Here is a 21,496-nt window from a genome sequence, read left to right as displayed (position 1 = left end):
TCCAAATGCATTACCATTGTTAGGCAATAGGCACTTCATAAATAGTACCCATTACATACATTGTCTGTTCCTGCAAGGTTTAAACTGCTCCAGGAAGTAAGCAATAAAGGGGAATACCTACACGTAACATCCTGGGAGGACACAGGTGCTAACATGTTGGAGCCCATTACAGGCTGCAATGAAAGATACACTATATGGCCAAAAGTATGTGGACACTTGACTATTACACCTATATAAGCTTGCTGGACATCCCATTCCAAAACCATAGGCATTAAGATGGAGTTGCCCCACCTCCCTTTACAGCTATAACAGCCACCACTCTTCTGGGAAGGCTTTCCGCAAGATTTTGGAGTGTGTCCGTGGGAATCTGTGCCCATCAAGCCTAAATATAATTTGTGAGGTTGGGCACTGATGTTGGATGATAAGGTCTTTAGACCGCTGCTTCATAACTTGTGTTTCTGGCGAGCCAGAAACACGGGGCATCAAGCCCCTACGGAGCTTGATAAATATGCCCCTAAAGCGTCTAAGGGTCTAGCCCAAAAGTGAAAAACAGCCTCAGACCAGTAGGCACTATGCATTCTGGTAGGTTACATTCTTCTTGCATCCGCCACACTCATATTCTTTCATCAGACTGCCAGATAGTCGGATACTGAAGTGTGATTCATCAGCCCACAAAACACATTTCCACTGCTCTAGAATCCTCTGGCAAGATGCTTTACACCACTCCAACATGGCATTGTGCATGTTGATCGGAGTCTTGTGTACAGCTGTTTGGCCATGGAAACCCATCTCATGAAGCTTCAGAAACAAACTGCTAGATTATCTTGCGTTAGCCTTAAAAAGCAGCGCTGAGAGGTCCCAACGCTGCTTTTTAACACCTGCTGGTATTAAGAGTCTTGCAGGTACAGGTGTACCGCTCACTTTTCTTCTGCGACTCGAGCATACCGCAAATCCCATTACGTCAATTGCGTATCCTATCTCTTCAATGGGATTTTCCTAACGCCGGTATTACGAGTCTTGGAAGAAGTGAGCGATACACCCTCTCCTGTCAAGACTCCTACCGCATTTAAAAGTCAATAGTTTTATGGGCTAACGCCGTAACATAAAACTCTTAACTAAAGTGCTACAAAGTACACTAACACCCATAAACTACCTATTAACCCCTAAACCGAGGCCCCCACATCGCAAACACTTAAATACATTTTTTAACCCCTAATCTGCCGACCTGACATCTCCGCCACTTCAATAAATATATTAACCCCTAAACCACTGCACTCCGGCCTCGCAAACACTAGTTAAATTTTTATTAACCCCTAATCTGCCGCCCCTAACATCGCCGACACCTACCTACATTTATTAACCCCTAATCTGAAGTTCAATCCTATTGGCTGATCCAATCAGCCAATAGGATTGAGCTCGCATTCTATTGGCTGTTCCAATCAGCCAATAGAATGCAAGCTCAATCCTATTGGCTGATTGCATCAGCCAATAGGATTTTTCCTACCTTAATTCAGATTGGCTGATAGAATCCTATCAGCCAATCGGAATTCAAGGGACGCCATCTTGGATGACATAATTTAAAGGAACCGTCATTCGTCGGGTAGTCGTCGGTCTTGATGGATGCTCTGTGTCGGATGTCTTCAAGATGGAGCCGCTCCTCGTCGGATGGATGAAGATAGAAGATGCCACCTGGATGAAGACTTCTGCCCGTCTGGAGGTCCTCTTCTGCCCGGATCGGATGAAGACTTCTGCACCTCTGGAGGACCACTTCTGCCCGGTTGGGTGAAGACGTCTCAAGGTAGGGTGATGTTCAAGGGGGTTACTGTTAGGTTTTATTAAGGGTGGATTGGGTGGGTTTTAGAGTAGGGCTGGGTGTGTGGGTGGTGGGTTTTAATGTTGGGGGGTATTGTATTTTTTTTTCAGGTAAAAGTGCTGATTACTTTTAAGGGCTATTTGTAATTTAGTATAGGGTAGGGATTTTTTTTTATTTTGGGGGGCTTTTTTATTTTATTAGGGGGATTAGATTAGGTGTAATTAGTTTAAATGTTTTTTAATTATTTTATTATTTTTTGTATTTTAGTGTTTGTTTTTTTCATACTTTAGTTTATTTAATTTAATTGTATTTAATTGTAGTTAGTTTAGGTAATTAATTTAATTATAGTGTAGTGTTAGGTGTAATTGTAACTTAGGTTAGGTTTTATTTTACAGGTCAATTTGTATTTATTTTATCTAGGTAGTTAGTAAATAGTTAATAACTATTTAATAACTATTCTACCTAGTTAAAATAAATACAAAGTTGCCTGTAAAATAAAAATAAATCCTAAGCTAGCTACAATGTAACTATTAGTTATATTGTAGCTAGTTTAGGGTTTATTTTATAGGTAAGTATTTAGTTTTAAATAGGAATAATTAATTTAATTGTAGTAATTTTATTTAGATTATTTTAAATTATTTAAGTTAGGGGGGGTAGGGTTAGGGTTAGACTTAGGTTTAGGGGTTAATATATTTATTATAGTGGCGGCGACATTGGGGGTGGCAGATTAGGGGGTTAATAAGTGTAGGTAGGTGGCGGCGGCGACATAGGGGGCGGCAGAGTAGGGGTTAATAAATAAAATGTAGGGTTTGGCGATGTTGGGGGCAGCAGATTAGTGGTTAGTTAGTATAATGTAGGTGGCTGCGGTGTCCGTAGCGGCAGATTAGGGGTTAATAATATAATGCAGGTGTCGGCGATGTCAAGGGCGGCAGATTAGGGGTTAATAAGTGTAAGATTAGGGGTGTGTAGACCTGGGGTTCATGTTAGGGTGTTAGGTGTAGACATAAATTTCCTTTCCCCATAGGAATCAATGGGGCTGCGTTAGGAGCTGAATGCTGCTTTTTTGCAGGTGCACGTTTAGCCAGCTCACCGCTACCGTAAGCAGCGCTGGTATTACAGTGAGATGTGGAGCTAAATTTTGCTCTCGGCTCACTTTTTAGAGGCTAACGCCCGGTTGAAAAAAACCCGTAATACCAGTGTTGTCTGTAGGTAAGCTGTGAGCTGAAACTGCTCATTAGCACCGCACCCCTGTTACCGCAAAACTCGTAATCTCAATGAAAGTTTTTTACTGTTGCTGTTTCTAGAGGCACTTTGGATCTCTGTAGTGAGAGATGCAATAAATGATAGTCAATTTGTATGAGATATACACTTCAGCACTCTGACTTTGCGTAGTCTACCACTACGTGGATTGGCTGTTGTTGTTGCTAGATGTTTCCACTTCACATTAATAGTATTTAAAGTTGGCCGGGGCAGATCTAGTAGAGCAGAAATTTCTCAAACCAACTTGTGACAAAGGTGGTATCCTATGACAGTGCCACATTTGAAGTCACTGAGTTCTTTAGTATGACTCAGTGTACTGCCAATGTTTGTCCATGGAGATTTCATGGCTTCATGCTGGATTTTATGCACCTGTTAGCAATGGGTGGGGCTTCATTAGGCCATATAGTGTATCAATGGATGCCCAGACTCTTGATGTAGTAAGTAAACAGAACTAAACGGAAGCAGGGCAAAAGGAAAGAGAAGAAATTCTGAAATGTTCTACCTACTTACAACTAGATTACTAGTGGAGCGCAATGTAGCAAATAACATAATTAAAATATTAACCCCTAAACCGCCAACCCCCACATAGCATTAAAGCTAATTAATCTATTAACCCCCTAAACCACAAAACCCCCACATCGCAATATACCTATTTAACCTATTAACTCTTAAACCGCCAACTCCCCACATTGCAAGAAACCTAAATAACCTATTAACCCCTAAACCGCCAAACCCCCACATCGCAATAAACCTAATGAATATATTAACCCCTATACCGCCAACCCCCCCACAACACAAATAACTAATGGCTAGATTACGAGTTTTGCGTTATGAGTGCGGTGATAACTTGCACGTTATTGTCACCGCTCACTTCCCTACAGCGCTGGTATTGCAGGTTTTCCTAAACCCGGCGTTATTAGGCAAGAAGTGAGAGTGGAGCAAAATTGTGCTCCATACCGCACTCCAATACCAGCACTGCTTAAGTCAGCAGTGAGCTGGTTGTACGTGCTCATGCACGATTTCCCCATAGACATCAATGGGGAGAGCCGGCTGAAAAAAAGTCTAACACCTGCAAAAAAGCAGCGTAAAGCTCCGTAACGCAGCCCCATTGATTCCTATGGGGAAACTAAATTTATGTTTACTCCTAACACCCTAATATGAACCCCGATTCTAAACACCCTTTATCTTACACTTATTAACCCCTAATCTCCCGTCCCCAATGTCGCTGCAAACTACCTACACTTATTAACGCCTAATCTGCCACCCCCAATGTCGCCGCCACTATAATAAAAATATTAAACCCTAAACCCCGCACTCCCGCATCGCAAACACTAGTTAAATCTTATTAACCCCTAATCTGCCGTCCCTAACATCACCGCCACCTACCTACATTTATTAACCCCTAATCTGCCGCCCCCAACGTCGCCGCCACTATACTAAATTTATTTGGGGAGCTTAGGTTTTTTTAGTTATTATTTAATTGGGGGGGTTGATTGTGTGAGTGGTGGGTTTTACTGTTGGGTGGGTTGTTTGTATTTTTTTTACAGGTAAAAGAGCTGATTTCTTTGGGGCAATGCCCCGCAAAAGGCCTTTTTAAGGGCTATTTGTAGTTTAGTTTAGGCTAGGGTTTTTTTATTTGGGGGGGCTTTTTTATTTTGATAGGGCTATTAGATTAGGTGTAATTAGTTTAAATATCTGATAATATGTTTTTTATTTTGTGTAATTTAGTGGGGGGGTTGTAATTTAGGTAATTGTATTTAATTTATGTAATTTATTTAATTGTGTAATGTTAGGTGTAACTCAGGTTAGGTTTAATTTTACAAGTAAATTTGTATTTATTTTAGCTAGGTAGTTAGTAAATAGTTAATAACTGTTTACTAACTAGTCTACCTAGTTAAAATAAATACAAACTTGCCTGTGGAATAAAAATAAACCCTATACTATCTACAATGTAACTATTAGTTATATTGTAGCTAGCTTAGGGTTTATTTCATAGGTAAGTATTTAGTTTTAAATAGGAATAATTTAGGTAATGATAGGAATTTTTATTTAGATTTATTTTAATTATATTTAAATTAGGGGGTGTTAGGGTTAGGGGTTAATAAATTTAGTATAGTGGCGGCGACGTTGGGGGCGGCAGATTAAGGGTTAATAAATGTAGGTAGGTGGCGGTGATGTTAGGGGCGGCAGATTAGGGGTTAATAATATTTAACTAGTGTTTACGATGCGGTAGTGCAGTGGTTTAGGGGTTAATAATTTTATTTCAGTGTTTGCGATGCGGGAGGGCCTCAGTTTAGGGGTTAATAGGTAATTTATGGGTGTTAGTGTACTTTTTAACACTTTAGTTATGAGTTTTATGCTACAGCTTTGTAGCGTAAAACTCATAACTACTGACTTTAGAATGCGTTACGAATCTTGCAGGATAGGCTGTACCGCTCACTTTTTGGCCTCCAAAAAAAAGCTTGTAATATTGGCGCAATAGAAGTCTCATTGAAAAAATACTTTACAAAAAATTTGCAGTATGGCCAAAAAAGTGTGCGGGACAGCTGTACCTACAAGATTCATAATAGCAGCGGTAGTGAAAAAGCAGCGTTATTACCCATAACGCTGCTTTTTTACTCATAACGCAAAACTCGTAATCTAGCCATAATTTAATTACTAAGCCCCCTAACCTAACCCCCCTAAATTAACCCCAATTACTAATACATTACAATTAAAATGAAAAATCCTAACATTAAATTACAAAAAATAAAAAAGTCTAACATTACACAAAAAATAAACAAAATTATCATAAAAAATAAAAGAAATTATACCTAATCCCTATGAAAATAAAAAAGCCCCCCAAAGTAAAAACATCCCCTAATCTAAACTACCATTAGCCCTTAAAATTGCCTTTTGTAGGGTCATTGCCCTAAGTTAAACAGCTCTTTTACTTTTAAAAATTACTAAATCCTCCCTAACAGTAAAACCCCCCCACCCACCAAACACCCCAAAATAAAAAAAAATAACAATAAAAAACCTGAAACTACCCATTACCCCTAAAGGGGCATTTGTATGGGCATTGCCCTTAAAAGGGAAATCAGCTCTTTTTCAAGCTCATTAAATCCCTAATGTTGAAAAAAAATAAAAAATAAAATACTAAAACTAAGCCCCAAATAGGTACTCACCGTTCCTAAAGTTCGGTGGAGAAGGTGTTCTTCCAGGCGGTTCCATCATCTTCTATCTTCATCTGGAGCAAAGGCGTCGCGGAGCGGAGGTGCGGAGCTGGCTTCCCCAATGCTTGGATCCTCAGCGGCGCTCCTCAACGGCGGTGGTCCTCATCGGTGTGGAGGCTCCTCTTCATGCGATTGCCTGTCGTACACTGAAGATTAAATGCAAGGTACCCCATATTTATTGGGGTACCTTGCATTCCTATTGGCTGAAATTTTGAAATCAGCCAATAGGATGAGAGCTACTGAAATCTTATTGGCTAATTTGAACAATCAATAGGATTTCAGTAGCTCTAATCCTATTCGCTGTTTTTAAAATTTCAGCCAATAGGAATGCAAAGTACCCCAAATTGAATGCGGTACCTTGCATGCAATCTTCAGTGTATGACGGACATCGGATGAAGAGGAGCTTCCACGCTGCCATGGTCCTGGACTGCTGCCGTTGAGGACTGCCGCTGAAGGTCCACGCATCAGGGAGGACAGGTTCGCACTTCTGCTCCGTGCCACCTTCGCGTTCCGGATGAAGATAGAAGATGATGGAGCCGCCTGGAAGAAGACCTTCTCCGCCGGACTTCAGGAACAGTGAGTACCTATTTGGGGCTTAGTCTTAAACTTTTTTTTTTTGGGTGTGGCTTTTTTTTAGATTAGGGTTTTTTGGGCTGGAAAAAGCTGATTGCCCTTTTAAGGGCTATGCCCATTCAATGGGTAGTTCAGTTTTTTTATTTTGAGGGGTTTGGTGGGGGGGTTTTGTAAGTAAAAGAGCTGTTTAACTTAGGGCAATGCCCTACAGAAGGCCCTTTTAGTATTAGATTAGGGGGTGTTTTTATTTTTGGGGGGATTTTTTATTTTTATAGGGGTATTATTTCAGGTTTATTTTTTTTCTGTAATTTAACTTTTTTATTTTTTGTAACTTTAGCTTGGGGGTTTGTATTTTTTAAACATAGACTGCCCTTTAGGCAGGGTTATTGCCTAGTGTATAATATATATATATATATATATTTTTTAATATTTAATATTTCAATAACGCGCATTGAAGATAGTAATTCTTCATGTGCACTAACCCAACTGTGTTAGTTGCAAACCCTGATGCACATTACACATATTTTACATTACTATGTTCTTCACATAGAGAATAATGTACCTTTTATTATTAAATGTTTATTGCTATATATATCTGATACTGTTCATGTAAAATACATATTAATACCTATATATCTATAGGAGTAGATATACAGGTATATATAGATATATGTATTTACAATAAAAAGGCATTATCCTGTAAGTGAAGAACATTGGAATGTGAAATATGTCCAGTACATATACAGTAAAGCACATAAATACTTAAATGCATACGTACACACAAATAAAAATATGTATGTATGTATCTCTATTTTTAAGCCCTTTGCAGACTTTTTTTTTTTTTTCTAACACCTGAGACCTCATATCTTTGAGCCTTTATAACTTATAACTTTTTAAAGCAATTTGTTTTAATATTTTTTATCAGACAGTGTTATTATTATTGTAACTGTATTTCTACATTTTTTATGTGTTTTGTGCCACTGTTTTAAAGACAAACAGCCAAATTACGAGTTTTGCGTTATGGCTGGCTCGCTAATAACTTGCAAGTTATTTTCACTGCTCATCTTTCATAGCGCTGCTATTACAGGTTTGTAAAAAAATGGCTTGTGCGGACGATATAGTTGCGTTGAGCTCCATACCTCACCCAAATACGAGCGGTGTTTTGACATGCTTGTGCACGATTTCCCCATAGACATCAATGGGGAGAGCCGGCTAAAAAAAAGCCTAACAACTGCAATTGCAGCCTCATTGATGTCTATGGGGAAAAAAATGTATATTTAAACCTAACACCCTAACATAAACCCTGATTCTAAACACCCCTAATCTGCTGCCCCCAACATCGCCGACACCTACATTGCACTTATTAACCCCTAATCTGCCGCCCCAATGTCGCCACCACCTACATAAATTTATTAACCCCTAATCTGCTGCCGCCACTATACTAAAGTTATTAACCCCTAAACCTCTGGCCTCCCACATCACTAACACTAAATAAATATATTAACCCCTAACGTAACCCTCTCCCTAACGTAACCCTAACACCCCCTAACTTTAATATAATTAAAATAATTCTAAATAAAACTTACTATTAATAACTAAATACAGGTAGCCCTCAGTTTACGCCGGGGTTAGGTTCCAGAAGGAATGGTTGTAAATCGAAACCGTTGTAAATTGAAACCCAGTTTATAATGTAAGTCAATGGGAAGTGAGGGAGATAGGTTCCAGGCCCCTCTCAAAATTGTCACAAGTAACACCTAATACATTATTTTTAAAGCTTTGAAATGAAGACTTTAAATGCTAGACAGCATTATAAACCTAATAAGATAATCACACAACACAAAATATATAATTAAACTAAGTTAAATGAACAAAAACAATTTCTAAACAGCATTATAAACCTAATAAAATAATCACATAACACAGACTTCACTTGCATTTTTCTGCAAACAGTTCTTTCTATGCATTCCAATCTGGACTGAGTTATAGACAGGAAGATCTTGTTCCTTTGAAATCTGCTCGATAGCACAGGTCTGGTTAAACTGATTAATTTCAACTTGCTTGGCTTTGCTGCAACACAAGCGGACAGCTCCACCTACTGGCTATTTTAATAAATGCACTGCTTCTCAATGCTTTTCAATAGCAGTCACATGACTGGAAAAAAAGGTTGTTATTCTGAAATGGTGTAAATTGAACCGTTGTAAAACGAGGGCCACCTGTAATTCCTATTTAAATCTAAATACTTACCTGTAAAATAAACCCTAAGCTAGCTACAAAATAATTAATAGTTACATTGTAGCTATCTTAGGTTTTATTTTTATTTCACAGGTAAGTTTGTATTTATTTTAACTAGGTAGACTAGTTAAAAAATAGTTATTAACTATTTACTAGCTACCTAGTTAAAATAAATACAAATTTACCTTAAAAATAAAACCTAACCTGCCTTACACTAAAACCTAACATTAACCCTTTGGCTGCTAAGCCATTTCCCACCTGGGTGCTAATATTTTTTTTATTAATATTATTATTTAAATTTTTGAAAACATTTTTTTTTAACTTTTATTTTTATTTTTACAGACCCCCAAGACTTACACTGTTGGAAAGGTTAGGCGATTACCTTTCCAACAATGGGTCTTGGGGGTCTGTAGCTGCTTAGATGCCTGAGATACAGGCTTCTAAGCAGCATGCCCCCTCCTTCTATTCTTAACATTGTTAAGTATAAATAAAGTTGCGCGGTGAGGTCATCACGTAATTGCGCGTGACGTCACCGCGCATCACGTGAATCCCCGGCAATGCCTGTCACTCTACAGGCACGATCGCTGGGGTAGGAGCAGTAAGGAGCCCCCAGATCTCCCTCAAGGTGGGAGAGTGCTCATGACGGCTCTGAGCCGTCATTAGCACTCAAAGGGTTAAAATAAAATTAAATAAATTAAATTAACAAAATACATTTATCTAAATTACAAAAAATAAACACTAAATTACACAAAATAAAAAAGAAATGATCAAAAATAAAAATGAATTACTCCTAATCTAATAGCCCTATCAAAATAAAAAAGCCCCCCCAAAAAACAAACAAACCCTAGCCTACACTAAAATGCCAATGGCCCTTAAAAGGGCCTTTTGCGGGGCATTGCCCCAAATAAATCAGCTTTTTTACCTGTAAAAAAAAAATACAAACAACCCCAACAGTAAAACCCACCACCCAGCCAACCAACCCCCCAAATAAAACCCTATCTAAATAAACCTTAGTTCCCCATTGCCCTGAAAAGGGCATTTCGATGGGCATTGCCCTTAAAAGGGCATTTAGCTCTTTTACATTGCCCAAAACCCTAAACTAAAAATAAAACCCACCCAATAAACCCTTAAAAAAACACTAACCCCCGACGATCCACTTACAGTTTTTGAAGACCGGACATCCATTCTCATTCAGGCAGCAGAAGTCCTCATTGAAGCCTGCAGAAATCTTCATCCAAGCGGGCAGAAGTCTTCAGCCAGACGGCTTCTTCTATCTTCATTCATCCGGCGTGGAGCGGGTCCATCTTCAAGACATCCGGCACGGAGCATCCTCTTCTTCTGATGGCTGCTGAAGAATGAAGTTTCCCTTTAAATGACGTCATCTAAGATGGTGTTCCTTACATTCCAATTGGCTGATAGAATTCTATCAGCCAATAGGAATTAATGGGGAAAATCCTATTGGCTGTTGCAATCAACCAATAGGATTGAACTTTCATCCTATTGGCTGATTGGATCAGCCAATAGGATTTTATTTTAGTGTTTGCAATGCGGGAGGACCTCGATTTAGGGGTTAATAGGTAGTTTATGGGTGTTAGTGTACTTTTTAACACTTTAGTTATGAGTTTTATGCTACAGCTTTGTAACGTAACACTCATAACTACTGACTTTAGATGGCGGTACGAATCTTGTCGGTATAGGTTGTACCGCTCACTTTTTGGCTTCACTGCAAAACTCGTAATACCGGCGCTATGGAAGTCCCATTGAAAAAGGACTTTTTTAAAAGTGCAGTACTGACGTTGCATGACGGCCAAAAAAGTGTGCGGTACAGCTATTCTGACAAGACTCGTAATAGCAGCGGTAGGGAAAATGGCCCATAACGATGCTTTTTCACTCATAACGCAAAACTTGTAATCTGGCTGAGAGAGATTTAAACTAAGCGCTGAGCCTAAAGTTAAAACTTGCCACTCCTAAACCACCTCCCTAAAAGTGGAACATGGAGAAAATTACAAAAAGGAATAAACAAGAGGGCGCTAAAAAGCTAGAAGTAACAAACACATTTATTATTTGGACATCTAGTCAACATGTATATAATAAATGTAAGAAACTTAATTGCAAAAATAAAATTCCTAATATTCAAATGTTTATCTGACATCTATACAATATTTAATATAAGGGACGTCTCCCTATGTTCTAAAATACAAATTACAAAATATTCATAAACAAAATATACAAAAACAAGCGTAACAAATATAAAAAATTAGTAAGTAAAAATATAGAATATTTTTTTTTTCAAAATTATTAAAAATGCACTATAAATTATACCACCTTAAGAGAAAAATATATGGCAAAAATAGATGAAAAATCCAAGAATACTTTCTGTAATGAACGTGTCCTCAACTTTTGTTCCAAGGTGTCAGGGTGCCAGGAATGAGACGAGAAGTGCAAAAATAATCACACCTTTATTAATAGCAAAAAATAATAAAAAGTACACAAGTCAAATAACAAGCCAGGAGTCAAAACCAGAGCTGGAAATCAGACGAGCAGAGTCAGGAGCCAAAGCGTATAGTCAGATGAGTCGGAATCAGGAACAAGGAAAACAGCAGAGTTAGGAACAAGCCAGGGATCAGGAACCAGGAAGGACGTCAGGCAGCCAGGTAATACACAGGAGCTCTCACAAACAGGTCTGAGACAATGCAAAGGCAAAGCATACTGAACAGAGGCCCTTTAAATAATAAACGATGACATCACAATTCTGAGACTGTATCCTGTCTCACATGGATGATGCACACCAGTCCTGCCATAAAAGGAAGTGCAGGAAATGAGCAACATCCCCCACAATGCACCATAGTCAGGAAGAGAGGTGAGTAAAATGGCTGCCAGCAGCACATGGCAAACAGAACAGGGAAAAACCCTGACACAAGGAAACAATTAGGCTTCCAAATAAAAAATGTCCGTAAACTCAGACAGGAGATATTATCACAAATTTCAAGAATATTAGTATGGCCACAATGTAGCAGATATTCCGCTGAGTAAAGATAACTTCCAAAACAAAAAAATGTCCGTAACTTCAGACAAGAGATATTGCCACAAACATCATCAGAGTGTTAATATGGCCACAAGGTAGCAAATACATAGCTGAGTGAAGATTGTATTGTATGCTCCTAGTTTTACGTGATACAGAATTACTCCGTTAGGGAGATAAATATATCCTTCTTATATCCGTCTTATATTAGATCACACCGGATCCAAGTGCTCTCCGGTTAGCAACCTGATAGAAATTGGAACATTGCTTGCTTTCTGGAGACAGTTGGAGCAATCTCACTCACCCCTCTTCCTCCAAGTAGCGGCTTCTGTTTCTAGGTTGAAACTCACAGTTCCGGTGCATGTAATTGCCGAAAGAGGACCCGGGAGCTATAATGTTTGCAGTCCAATACTTGATAAAACGAAACAGCCCGCTCTTAGCGTGTGTCACGCGTGGGTCACTAGGTACCTAGTGGAAAAAAATAAACGCAGGACAACAGCTCAGCTTCTATGCGTTTCACCCATAATAGTCGGCTTTTTTAAGATAGTAGCTGTTCCTGTTAACCAAGTTTAAAAACCTGCTGCTGGTATTCCATTGGTTGAATGTTGTGGGTCCTAATTATTTCTTAAGGAGGAATAGTCTTTAAGGTAGTATTCTCAAACAAAACAGCTTCCGACTCCTTGGGATTATAAACCTACTTAGGTATTTTTTAAATCCTTCTTAAGGTGGTTCGTATATATAAAAGATAAAGAAAACTCTTCTTTTTATGAAAAAAAGACAAATTTCAAAGAAGTTGCAAAAAATATTCTTTATAAATCCTTATGTGTTTTGTGCCCCTTTTTTTCTTGCGTAACAGTTAACCAGAGCTCTGAAGTTGCGCTAACCTAATGCACATTAAATTAGATGGCACTCAAGCAAACGCGCTTACTTTGAACTTGTAATACACACGCTATTTCTGTTGGGTGCAAAGAGCCGCAAAATATAGTTAGCTCCCCCACTCACAATTTAACAGGGAAAAGACTATAAAACTAGCAATTCTGAATGATATCAAGAATATATATGTATAATCAAATCATTGTAAAAGCATATAGCCAATTTTAAAGCTACCTATATAGAACTATATAGGAAAACATTTTAAAGTCAGTTATTGAAATTCTATGTATGACGTTTGGCTTGCATGTAAATTTGATAGTACTGTATAAATAACTATTTTTTCCCATTCTTACAGCAGAAAATATAGAAACGAGGAAAAGCATTGTGAAGTTAAATCAAGAGGTAGGACACCCTATATTTTCTTTTTTTCAGTGCATTTGACTTTCTTAGAAATTATAGCTAAAGCCTTTGTTGCCATATAGGACTGATTTATCAACCTGCATACAAACCAACTGCACTTTTGCCAGAATAAAAATATGTACTAGATATATAAATTTGGAAAATTAGTAAAAGGAGAGTATCTTGCAGATAGTATTAAAATCTATTGTTTATGGCAGGGTTATGCAACGCCAGTAGGTGGATTTTTTCCAAATTATTTTGAATAACCACAATAACTGAGGAGGATTTAGACATCTTGTGCTGTAGTTCAGACATCCTAAAAAGTCTGCCCTCGTAGAAGATTCTGTGGACAAAAGTTGGAAAATCGCAGTTTACAGTTGATTTCATTGTTTTTTTTCAGACAATGTTTGTTTTTAAATCAGCAAAAAAATAAAAATTGTGTTCTTGCTAGAATTAAATCATGCTTACTATATTTGTCATAACTTGGGTTAGTTACCTAAGTAGCAGTCATCAATAAAGACTGGTTTACTAAACAGGACATAAAACCAAAACTTTAAATCCTCACCATTATTTCCAATGGCATGGAGAGTCCACGAATCCATTCAATTACTAGTGAGAATTCAACTCCTGGCCACCGGGTGGATGCAAAAAACACCCCAGCAAAGCCTTAAGTATCCTCTTATTACCCACAATCCCCAGTCATTCTTTGCCTGCGTAACAATGTAGGTGATGTGCGAAGAAGGTATTACAAAGTTGTTAATCCTTTAATGGGTACTTTTCCCTACAAGCAAGGATTGTGGTTATGCTGTGTCTATGTAATTCTCTTTAGTAAGAATAATGGTGGCTTTTAGCAGTTAGAAGACGGCGAGGTGGTCTTTGCTTACCTTCCAACATTTTTGCTACCCCTACATAGAAAACCAAGGTTGGTTACTTTGTTTTTTCTTTATCTATGGGTCTATGTCAGTGAGGATTCTGTCACACCTGTTTGCTGTACCTGCCCTACAGCGGATCCACAGGTAAGTGCTTTTACCTTATAGGTGAGAAGGATGCAGCACTTAGGAGTTCCTTATTTTAATTTTTTTTAAAAAAGGATACTTAGTGAACAAGGTGGATCCTTATAAGACTGAATATCCCTTTTAAAGGTTGGGGATTTATTGTGCAGCAGTTCAGGGCATTGTTCTGTCATGTGAAGGCTTTTTCATTTTGACTATAGTGATTTTTTTGCACAAATGTTACCTTTTATTTTGTTTGGGTAATATCTCTTTAAGAAAGTTGTTGGACCGCACCTTACTTTTGAATTTGCGATCATGTGACCTCTCAGTTATTGTTTTTGTGCAGCAGTTCAGTGCACTGTTCTGTCATGTGAATGCTTTTTCATTTTGACTATAGTGATTTTTTTTGCACAAATGTTACCTTTTATTTTGTTTGGGTAATACCTCTTTAAGAAAGTTGTTGGACCGCACCTTACTTTTGAATTTGCGATCATGTGACCACTCAGTTACTTCCCGAGTGATGTTCAGTTTGTTTGTACTGGCTGTTTGGAAGCCAGGATTTTCAAGGAATCAGAGTGTTTTTTCTGCCATTGGATTGTTTTTCCTGCCTGTCTCTTCTCTCTGATGGTTGCAGCTTTCTAGGATTTGCAGTTAGAACAGGATTTTTTTATCTGCTGGTGTGGATTGGATTCCTGGTTACCAGTTGGGTGAGTCTCTCCAGCGTGACTGGGGTGTAGAGGTGCTGGTTTCAATAATTATTCAGTAATTATTTATCTATGCTTAGAATTGTATTCTAATTTATTATACTGAAATTAGAGTATAAGGAAAATAAAGGGCTTTTTTATTTACTATGGAAGCCGATCCCAAGCTTTCTCTGTCATTTGATAAATGTATTTATTCTGCTGATGCCCAGGTTATACCTCCTGTACAATTCTGTTCCCCTTGCCTTAATTAAGTTTTTATTATCTAAGGATAATGATTCCTTATAAGAGCCTTCTTTTTCTCAAGATAATGCTGTTCAGGGGTTTTCTCATATCTAGAAAGGATCATTCCTCTGCAGCCTCTGAGGGTGAGAGCTCTGATTCAGAATCTGCAGTTCCTAGTACAATAGATTCGGAGGAGGTTAATTTTAAATTTAAACTGGAGCATCTCTGTTTACTTTTTAAGGAGATTTTAGCTACTTTGGATATCTCTGAAACTGTTACAGAGGCCCCTAAAAAGTCTAATAAACTGAATAGAGTTTTTTGATGTCAAACCTAAATCTGTGGAGGTTTTTCCTGTTCCAGATCGCATGTCTGACATTATATCTCAGGAATGGGAGAAGCCTGGTGTTCCTTTTAACCTGTCTCCTGTGTTTAAAAAGATGTTTCCTGTGGCTGATTCAGTGCGAGATCTGTGGCGCACTGTTGCTAGAGTAGAGGGCACTATATCTACCTTAGCCAATAGATAGTAGGTTAGTTCCTCATTCACAGGGAACATTTCAAGTTCCTGAGGTTCACTTTTTTGGATTGATATTTCCAATTTGTAACCCTGCCTTTCGGCCTCACCGATGCTCCTTGAATCTAGGGGCTCTTTAGAGGCTCTTTTGGCTGTGGTCAGATCTCTAGTGATTGCGGTGGCTTCTTACCTGGAGGATATCTTGGTCCAGGCACCATCTTTTCAGTTAGCAATATCCCATACAGATTCTCTGCTAGCTATTCTACGCTCTCACGGGTGGAAGGTGAATCTAGGAAAAAGTTCCTTGGTGCCAAGTACCAGGGCATGTTTTCTGGGGATTATCTTAGACTCAGTTTCTATGAAGATTTTTTTGATGGAGGTCAGAAAATTCAAGCTTCTGGAGGCCTGTCGTTCTCTTCAGTCCTCTCTTCGTCCATCAGTAGCTGGATGCATGGGAATAATTGGTCTCATGGTGGCATCTATGGACATTATTCCATTTGCCCGCTTCCATCTGAGACTTCTACAGTTATGTATGCTCAATGGAACAGAGTCCACTCGGATCTCTCTCAGAGGATAGTTTTAGACTCTCAGACAAGGATGTCTGTGTCTTGGTGGATCTCCCAGGACCTTTTGTCTCAGGGCACTTGTTTCCTGAGACCTTCTTGAGAGATTGTGACCACAGATGCCAGCTTGTTAGGCTGGGGAGCAGTTTGGGGGTCCCTAAGAGCTCAGGGACTTTTTGACTCAGGAGGAGTCTGCCTTTCCTATAAATATCCTAGATTTTAGAGCAATTCTTTATGCTCTATCAGTATGGCCTCAACTGAGTTTTAGTCAGGTTTATCAGATTTAAATCAGACAACATCTCTTCGTTGGCGTATAACAACCACCAACGAGGAACTCAGAGGATGTTAGGTATGAAGGAGGTGACTCGCATTATTCAGTGGGCTCACAATTGTCATCTCTCTACCATTCATATCCCAGGGGTGGACAACTGGGAAGCGGATTATCTGAGCAGGCAGACCTTTCATCCAGGGGAATGGGCTCTCCATCCGGAAGTTTTCTTGATGTTAACCCTTAGGAGTTCCGCAACTGGATCTGATGGCATCTTGTCTAAACTTACAAGATACAGAGCAAGATCAGGAGATCCTCGAACAGCTCTGGTAGACACCCTGGCAGTGCAATGGGATTTCGGTCTAATTTATCTGTTTCCTCCAGTTGCCCTCCTTCCTTGGGTGATAGCTTGTATCAAACAGGAGCAGGTTTTGGTAATTCTACTAGCTCCAGCGTGGCCTCACAGAATTTGGTTTGCAGACCTAGTAAGGTTGTCATCATTTCCCCATGGAAATTTTCTCTAAAGAAGGATCTTCTACTTCAAGGTTCCTTCCTCTATTAAAACTTAGTCTCTCTGAAGCTGACTGCTTGGAGATTGAATGCTTAGTCTTGTCCTGAAGACGTTTCTCTGTGAAGGTTATTGAGACTATGTTTCAGGCTCATAAGCCTGTTTCTCGCAAGATTTATTATAAGGTATAGCGTAGATGCCTTCATTGAAGCGGATCTATGGGATTTTCTTGGAGTCAGGTGAGAATTCCCCGTATTCTGTCCTTTCTTCAGGAGGGCCTGGAGAAGGGTTTATCAGTCAGTACCCTAAAGGGTCAGATTTCAGCTTTGTCGATTCTTCTGCAGAAGCATCTGGGAATTCTGCCAGATGTTCAATCTTTTGTCCAGGCTTTGGTTAGAATCAGGCCTGTGTTTAGGTCAATTGCTCCTCCTTGGAGTCTTAATCTGGTTCTTAAAGTTCTGCAGCAGGCTCCGTTTGAGCCTATGCATTCTGTTGTTATCAAGTTATTGTCCTGGAAGGTTTTGTTTCTTCTGGCAATTTCCTCTGCCCGTAGAGTTTCGGAGCTTTTGGCTCTACAGTGTGATTCTCCTTATTTTACTCTATATGTGGATAAGACGGTTCTATGAATTGTTGTTCCTTCATTTTGTCCTATTCCTTCCTCTAAGAAGAAGTGGTTATTCACAATCTGGATGTTGTGCATGCTTTAAGGTTTATTTACAGGTTACGAAAGATTTTCATCAATCTTCTGCTCTTTTTGTTGTCTTTTCAGGTAAACGGAGGATTCAGAAGGCCACTTCTTCTACTCTCTCCTTCTGGTTGAGAAGTGTTATTCGATTGGCTTATGAGACAGCAGGACAGCATCCTCCAGAGAAAAATACGGTTCACTCCACTAGGGCTTTTGCTTCCTCTTGGGCCTTTAAAAATTATGCTTCTGTGGAACAGATTTGCAGGTGGCCACTTGGTCATCATTGCATACTTTTTCCAAATTTTCCAAATTTGATGTTTTTGTCTCAGTTGAGACCTATTTATAGAGGAAAGTTCTTCAAGCAGTGGTGCCTTCTGTTTAGGTTCACCTGTCTTGTGTATTCCTCCCTTACATTCTGTGGACTCTAGCTTTGGTATTGGTTCCCACTAGTAATTGAATGGATTTGTGGACTCTTCATGCTATTGTAAAGAAAACATAATTTATACTTACCTGATAAATTCTTTTCTTTCCTGGCATGGAGGGTCCACGACCCCCCTTTTTTTTTAGACAGTTTTTTGTTATTTTTGTAATTTTTCTAAACCTCAGGCACCTCTATACCCTTCTTTGTGTCTTCTTCTCTTTCCATAATTCCTCAGCTGAATGACTGGGGATTGTGGGTAATGGGAGGATACTTAAGGCTTTGCTGGGGTGTTCTTTGCCTCCAACTGGGGGCCAGGAGTTGAATTCCCACTAGTAATTGAATGGATTCATGGACTCTCCACGCCAGGAAAGAAAATAATTTATCAGGTAAGTATAAATTATGTTCTTCAGGTGTGTATAATGCTCCTAACTACATCCTACCTGAGTAGAAACAAAATGGGGGGATGTAATTGCTACATATGAAATTTGTCAAAGATATTTACATTTTTCTATTTATCTTACCTTATCCTGGTAGCTCTCACCATTAAAAATTTACCAAGCAGCCGCAAACAAGAGTAGGCTGAAAGGGAATCACACACAACTTACTAATTATTCTGAAAGCTTTATTTAGAAGCCAACACAATCCTGCCACCCTGTACAGGTCTTCAAAATTATATGTTTTAGTAGAATGAAAACCTCCTTTTGACGTTATCTTTTACCCTCAGAGGCACAGGTGCCTTTATTACTTGATAAGCTAAGATGATGCATTAAACAATCCATAAGGTAGATGCTTCTTTAGAGCTCTGACCTTCTCATATGTTAACAGTCTGTTTTAGTCTCTCCTTCACTGCTGGTGATAGATATCACTTCTGATCCTCACTCTAGGATCAACAAGCTCTTTGGTTTCTATTTTTTGATAAAGGAACACTTTCTTACACCACTTGGGGACTTTCCCAGGTAAATCCTTCCAAGTGATATAAGCAGACAAATATGGTGTTTCCACCATTTGTTTAATTGCAATAGCATATTTATGCTGAAGCTGCAGTATCTATGAACATTGTGTTTCCTCATAGATTACACAGGGCATGTTCATGTGAAAAGTATCAGTGTAGTTTCTTGGCTTTTTACAATGCACAAAAAAGGGTTTATTCAGAAGAATATGTCTACTGTGGTCTATTCTTATCACCTGTACTGTTTATCTAGTCAATCTAATTCATTTGGATAAGAATAGATAAAACAAGTGAAGTACATAGATTAGGTTTACTTCCCTTTCCCTTTAGTGCAAAAATCTCAGAAGCTTTTTCAATAGCATAGTGAAGCTATACTATGCAGCTGTTTGCCTCTGTTATTTCTACAATAAAGGAAATATTCTCACTGCAACCTTGTGAGTATTTTCCACTTGGTATGGCTGTACTATACCATGTATGTTCCACATTCTTCTGAGCTGTGCTGACTGGTGGACAACTTGACTAGAAGTGGAAAATAAGAGACAACCTTACATACCAACTACATTTCCTGAAAGAGACAGCTCCACCATTTCTAGAAAATAATCTAAATAATTCCAAAGAATTCTCAGAGAAGCTCTGATAATAGCTGACAAGAACTTGACCTGAACTTTCAGGGCAGTGAAACTGAGAACGTTAATAAAAGAGCAATAAAAAAAAACTTGAAATTACCATGTACAGTAATATTAAAAAACCTTCTGTGGCATACATATGTGGGAAAGTCATCCCAAACATGATATTAAGCTAAATACCCTTACACACCTCAAAAACTATATCCACCCTTTTCTTTTCACACTTCTTAAATTAGTGCTGATCAACCTCCAAGCTAGCTATCAGATTTAGTGCTTGTTTGTATATACATATAAAACTAAATAACTTGAACTAACTGGTCTGGACATAGAGGTAGACAGAACCAGGGATTTATTTGTCAAAGGGCAAAATCACCAGCACTTCTGCATTATCTAACAACATTTTCTATAGCTCAAAAATGAACAGAACAAATGAAGGATACACATACACTAGATGAAAGTTCTGTTTTATAGTTTACAATAAATATACAAATATATATGAACTGGGTGCACCTTGCTAGTATTAAAGTGCAGAAGTCATATATAATATGCACATATTAAAGTGAACAATGCATCATACAAGATAGCTGAATTAAATAAATATATGTAGCTAAAATTGTAATTAAAGCAAAATAGTGAACTAAAAATTCCTTCTGAATATACAAACCTGTGAACGAAACAAACAAAAAACGAAAGGTGTATATATAAGAAATAAAATGACAGAATTGATATCCTCAATGGACAAGAAACATTAAAGTCCTCCTATGGTACCAGAAGGTTGGTAAAGCTGTATAGCACAAAGTAAAGTGTCCTCTTATGGGAGCTGTATCAAGAGAAGAACAAAAGGAGGTGCCACAATGCATTCCTCCTCCGGGTGTAGGTCTGCGAATCAAGCAGGTAACCGACATTGCACAGCTGATGGATCCTAGGCAACGAGTGAAATCCTTCTGTTGCCTCGAGAAGAGAAGCCTCATAAGCTTCCGAAGTGGATACAAATATGAACCGATGTTCAAAAATGAAAGTGTGCTGACAAAGTCTGTATATATTGAAAGACTTTAATAAAAACAAGTTAAAAATAATCACAACAAGTTTCTCAGTCTATAATGGACTGTTACTATACCGTTACTTGGTTGCTCCTAGTGAGATTTTACCTTGCTGCAGCTTGGTCTTTTTATGATATTTTTATTATGATTTTTATTCATGCTCTTTTTTTATATTGATGTATTTATGTGTAGTTATTATTGAAAGGCGTAACCTCAACACTGGGCATATGTTGGCCACGGGTTTCATTGCACCTATCAGTGGAACATATGCAAATTTAAGTTTACTAGCCTATCAATATCTCAATTTGACTTTTTTGAACGTGTAGACAGGTGTAGCTAATCTCACACTCAGTCGTGCTGACTGCTTATGTATATTCACCTGATGAAACAGTCCATTATAGACTTAGAAACACGTTGTGATTATTTTTAACTTGTTTTTATTAAAGTCTTTCAATATATAAAGACATTGAGGCCGAATTATCAAATGTCTGTCGGACCTGATCCGACAGTGCGGTTCAGGTCCGACAGACATTGCTGAATGCGGAGAGCAATGCGCTCTCCGTATTCAGCATTGCACCAGCAGCTCAAAAGACGCCGCCGCCAGCAGGGAGGTGTCAATC

General features: G+C 38.6%; 1 protein-coding gene across 1 annotated transcript in view; it reads left to right on the top strand.

Moving 5' to 3' along the window:
* Nucleotides 1–21,496, top strand: part of LOC128645634 (potassium voltage-gated channel subfamily H member 8-like) — a 1,117,245-nt gene that overhangs the window by 1,071,326 nt on the left and 24,423 nt on the right. Inside the window, exon 14 of the mRNA XM_053698756.1 lies at nucleotides 13,347–13,390. Within this exon, the coding sequence (XP_053554731.1) occupies nucleotides 13,347–13,390 (44 nt within the window). The remainder of the gene's footprint in view (nucleotides 1–13,346; nucleotides 13,391–21,496) is intronic.

This window comes from Bombina bombina, chromosome 1, assembly GCF_027579735.1.
Source record: "Bombina bombina isolate aBomBom1 chromosome 1, aBomBom1.pri, whole genome shotgun sequence".
Lineage (NCBI taxonomy): Eukaryota > Metazoa > Chordata > Amphibia > Anura > Bombinatoridae > Bombina > Bombina bombina.
Note: the sequence above shows the minus strand (reverse complement) of the source record. Positions and strands in the feature narration are given on the sequence as shown.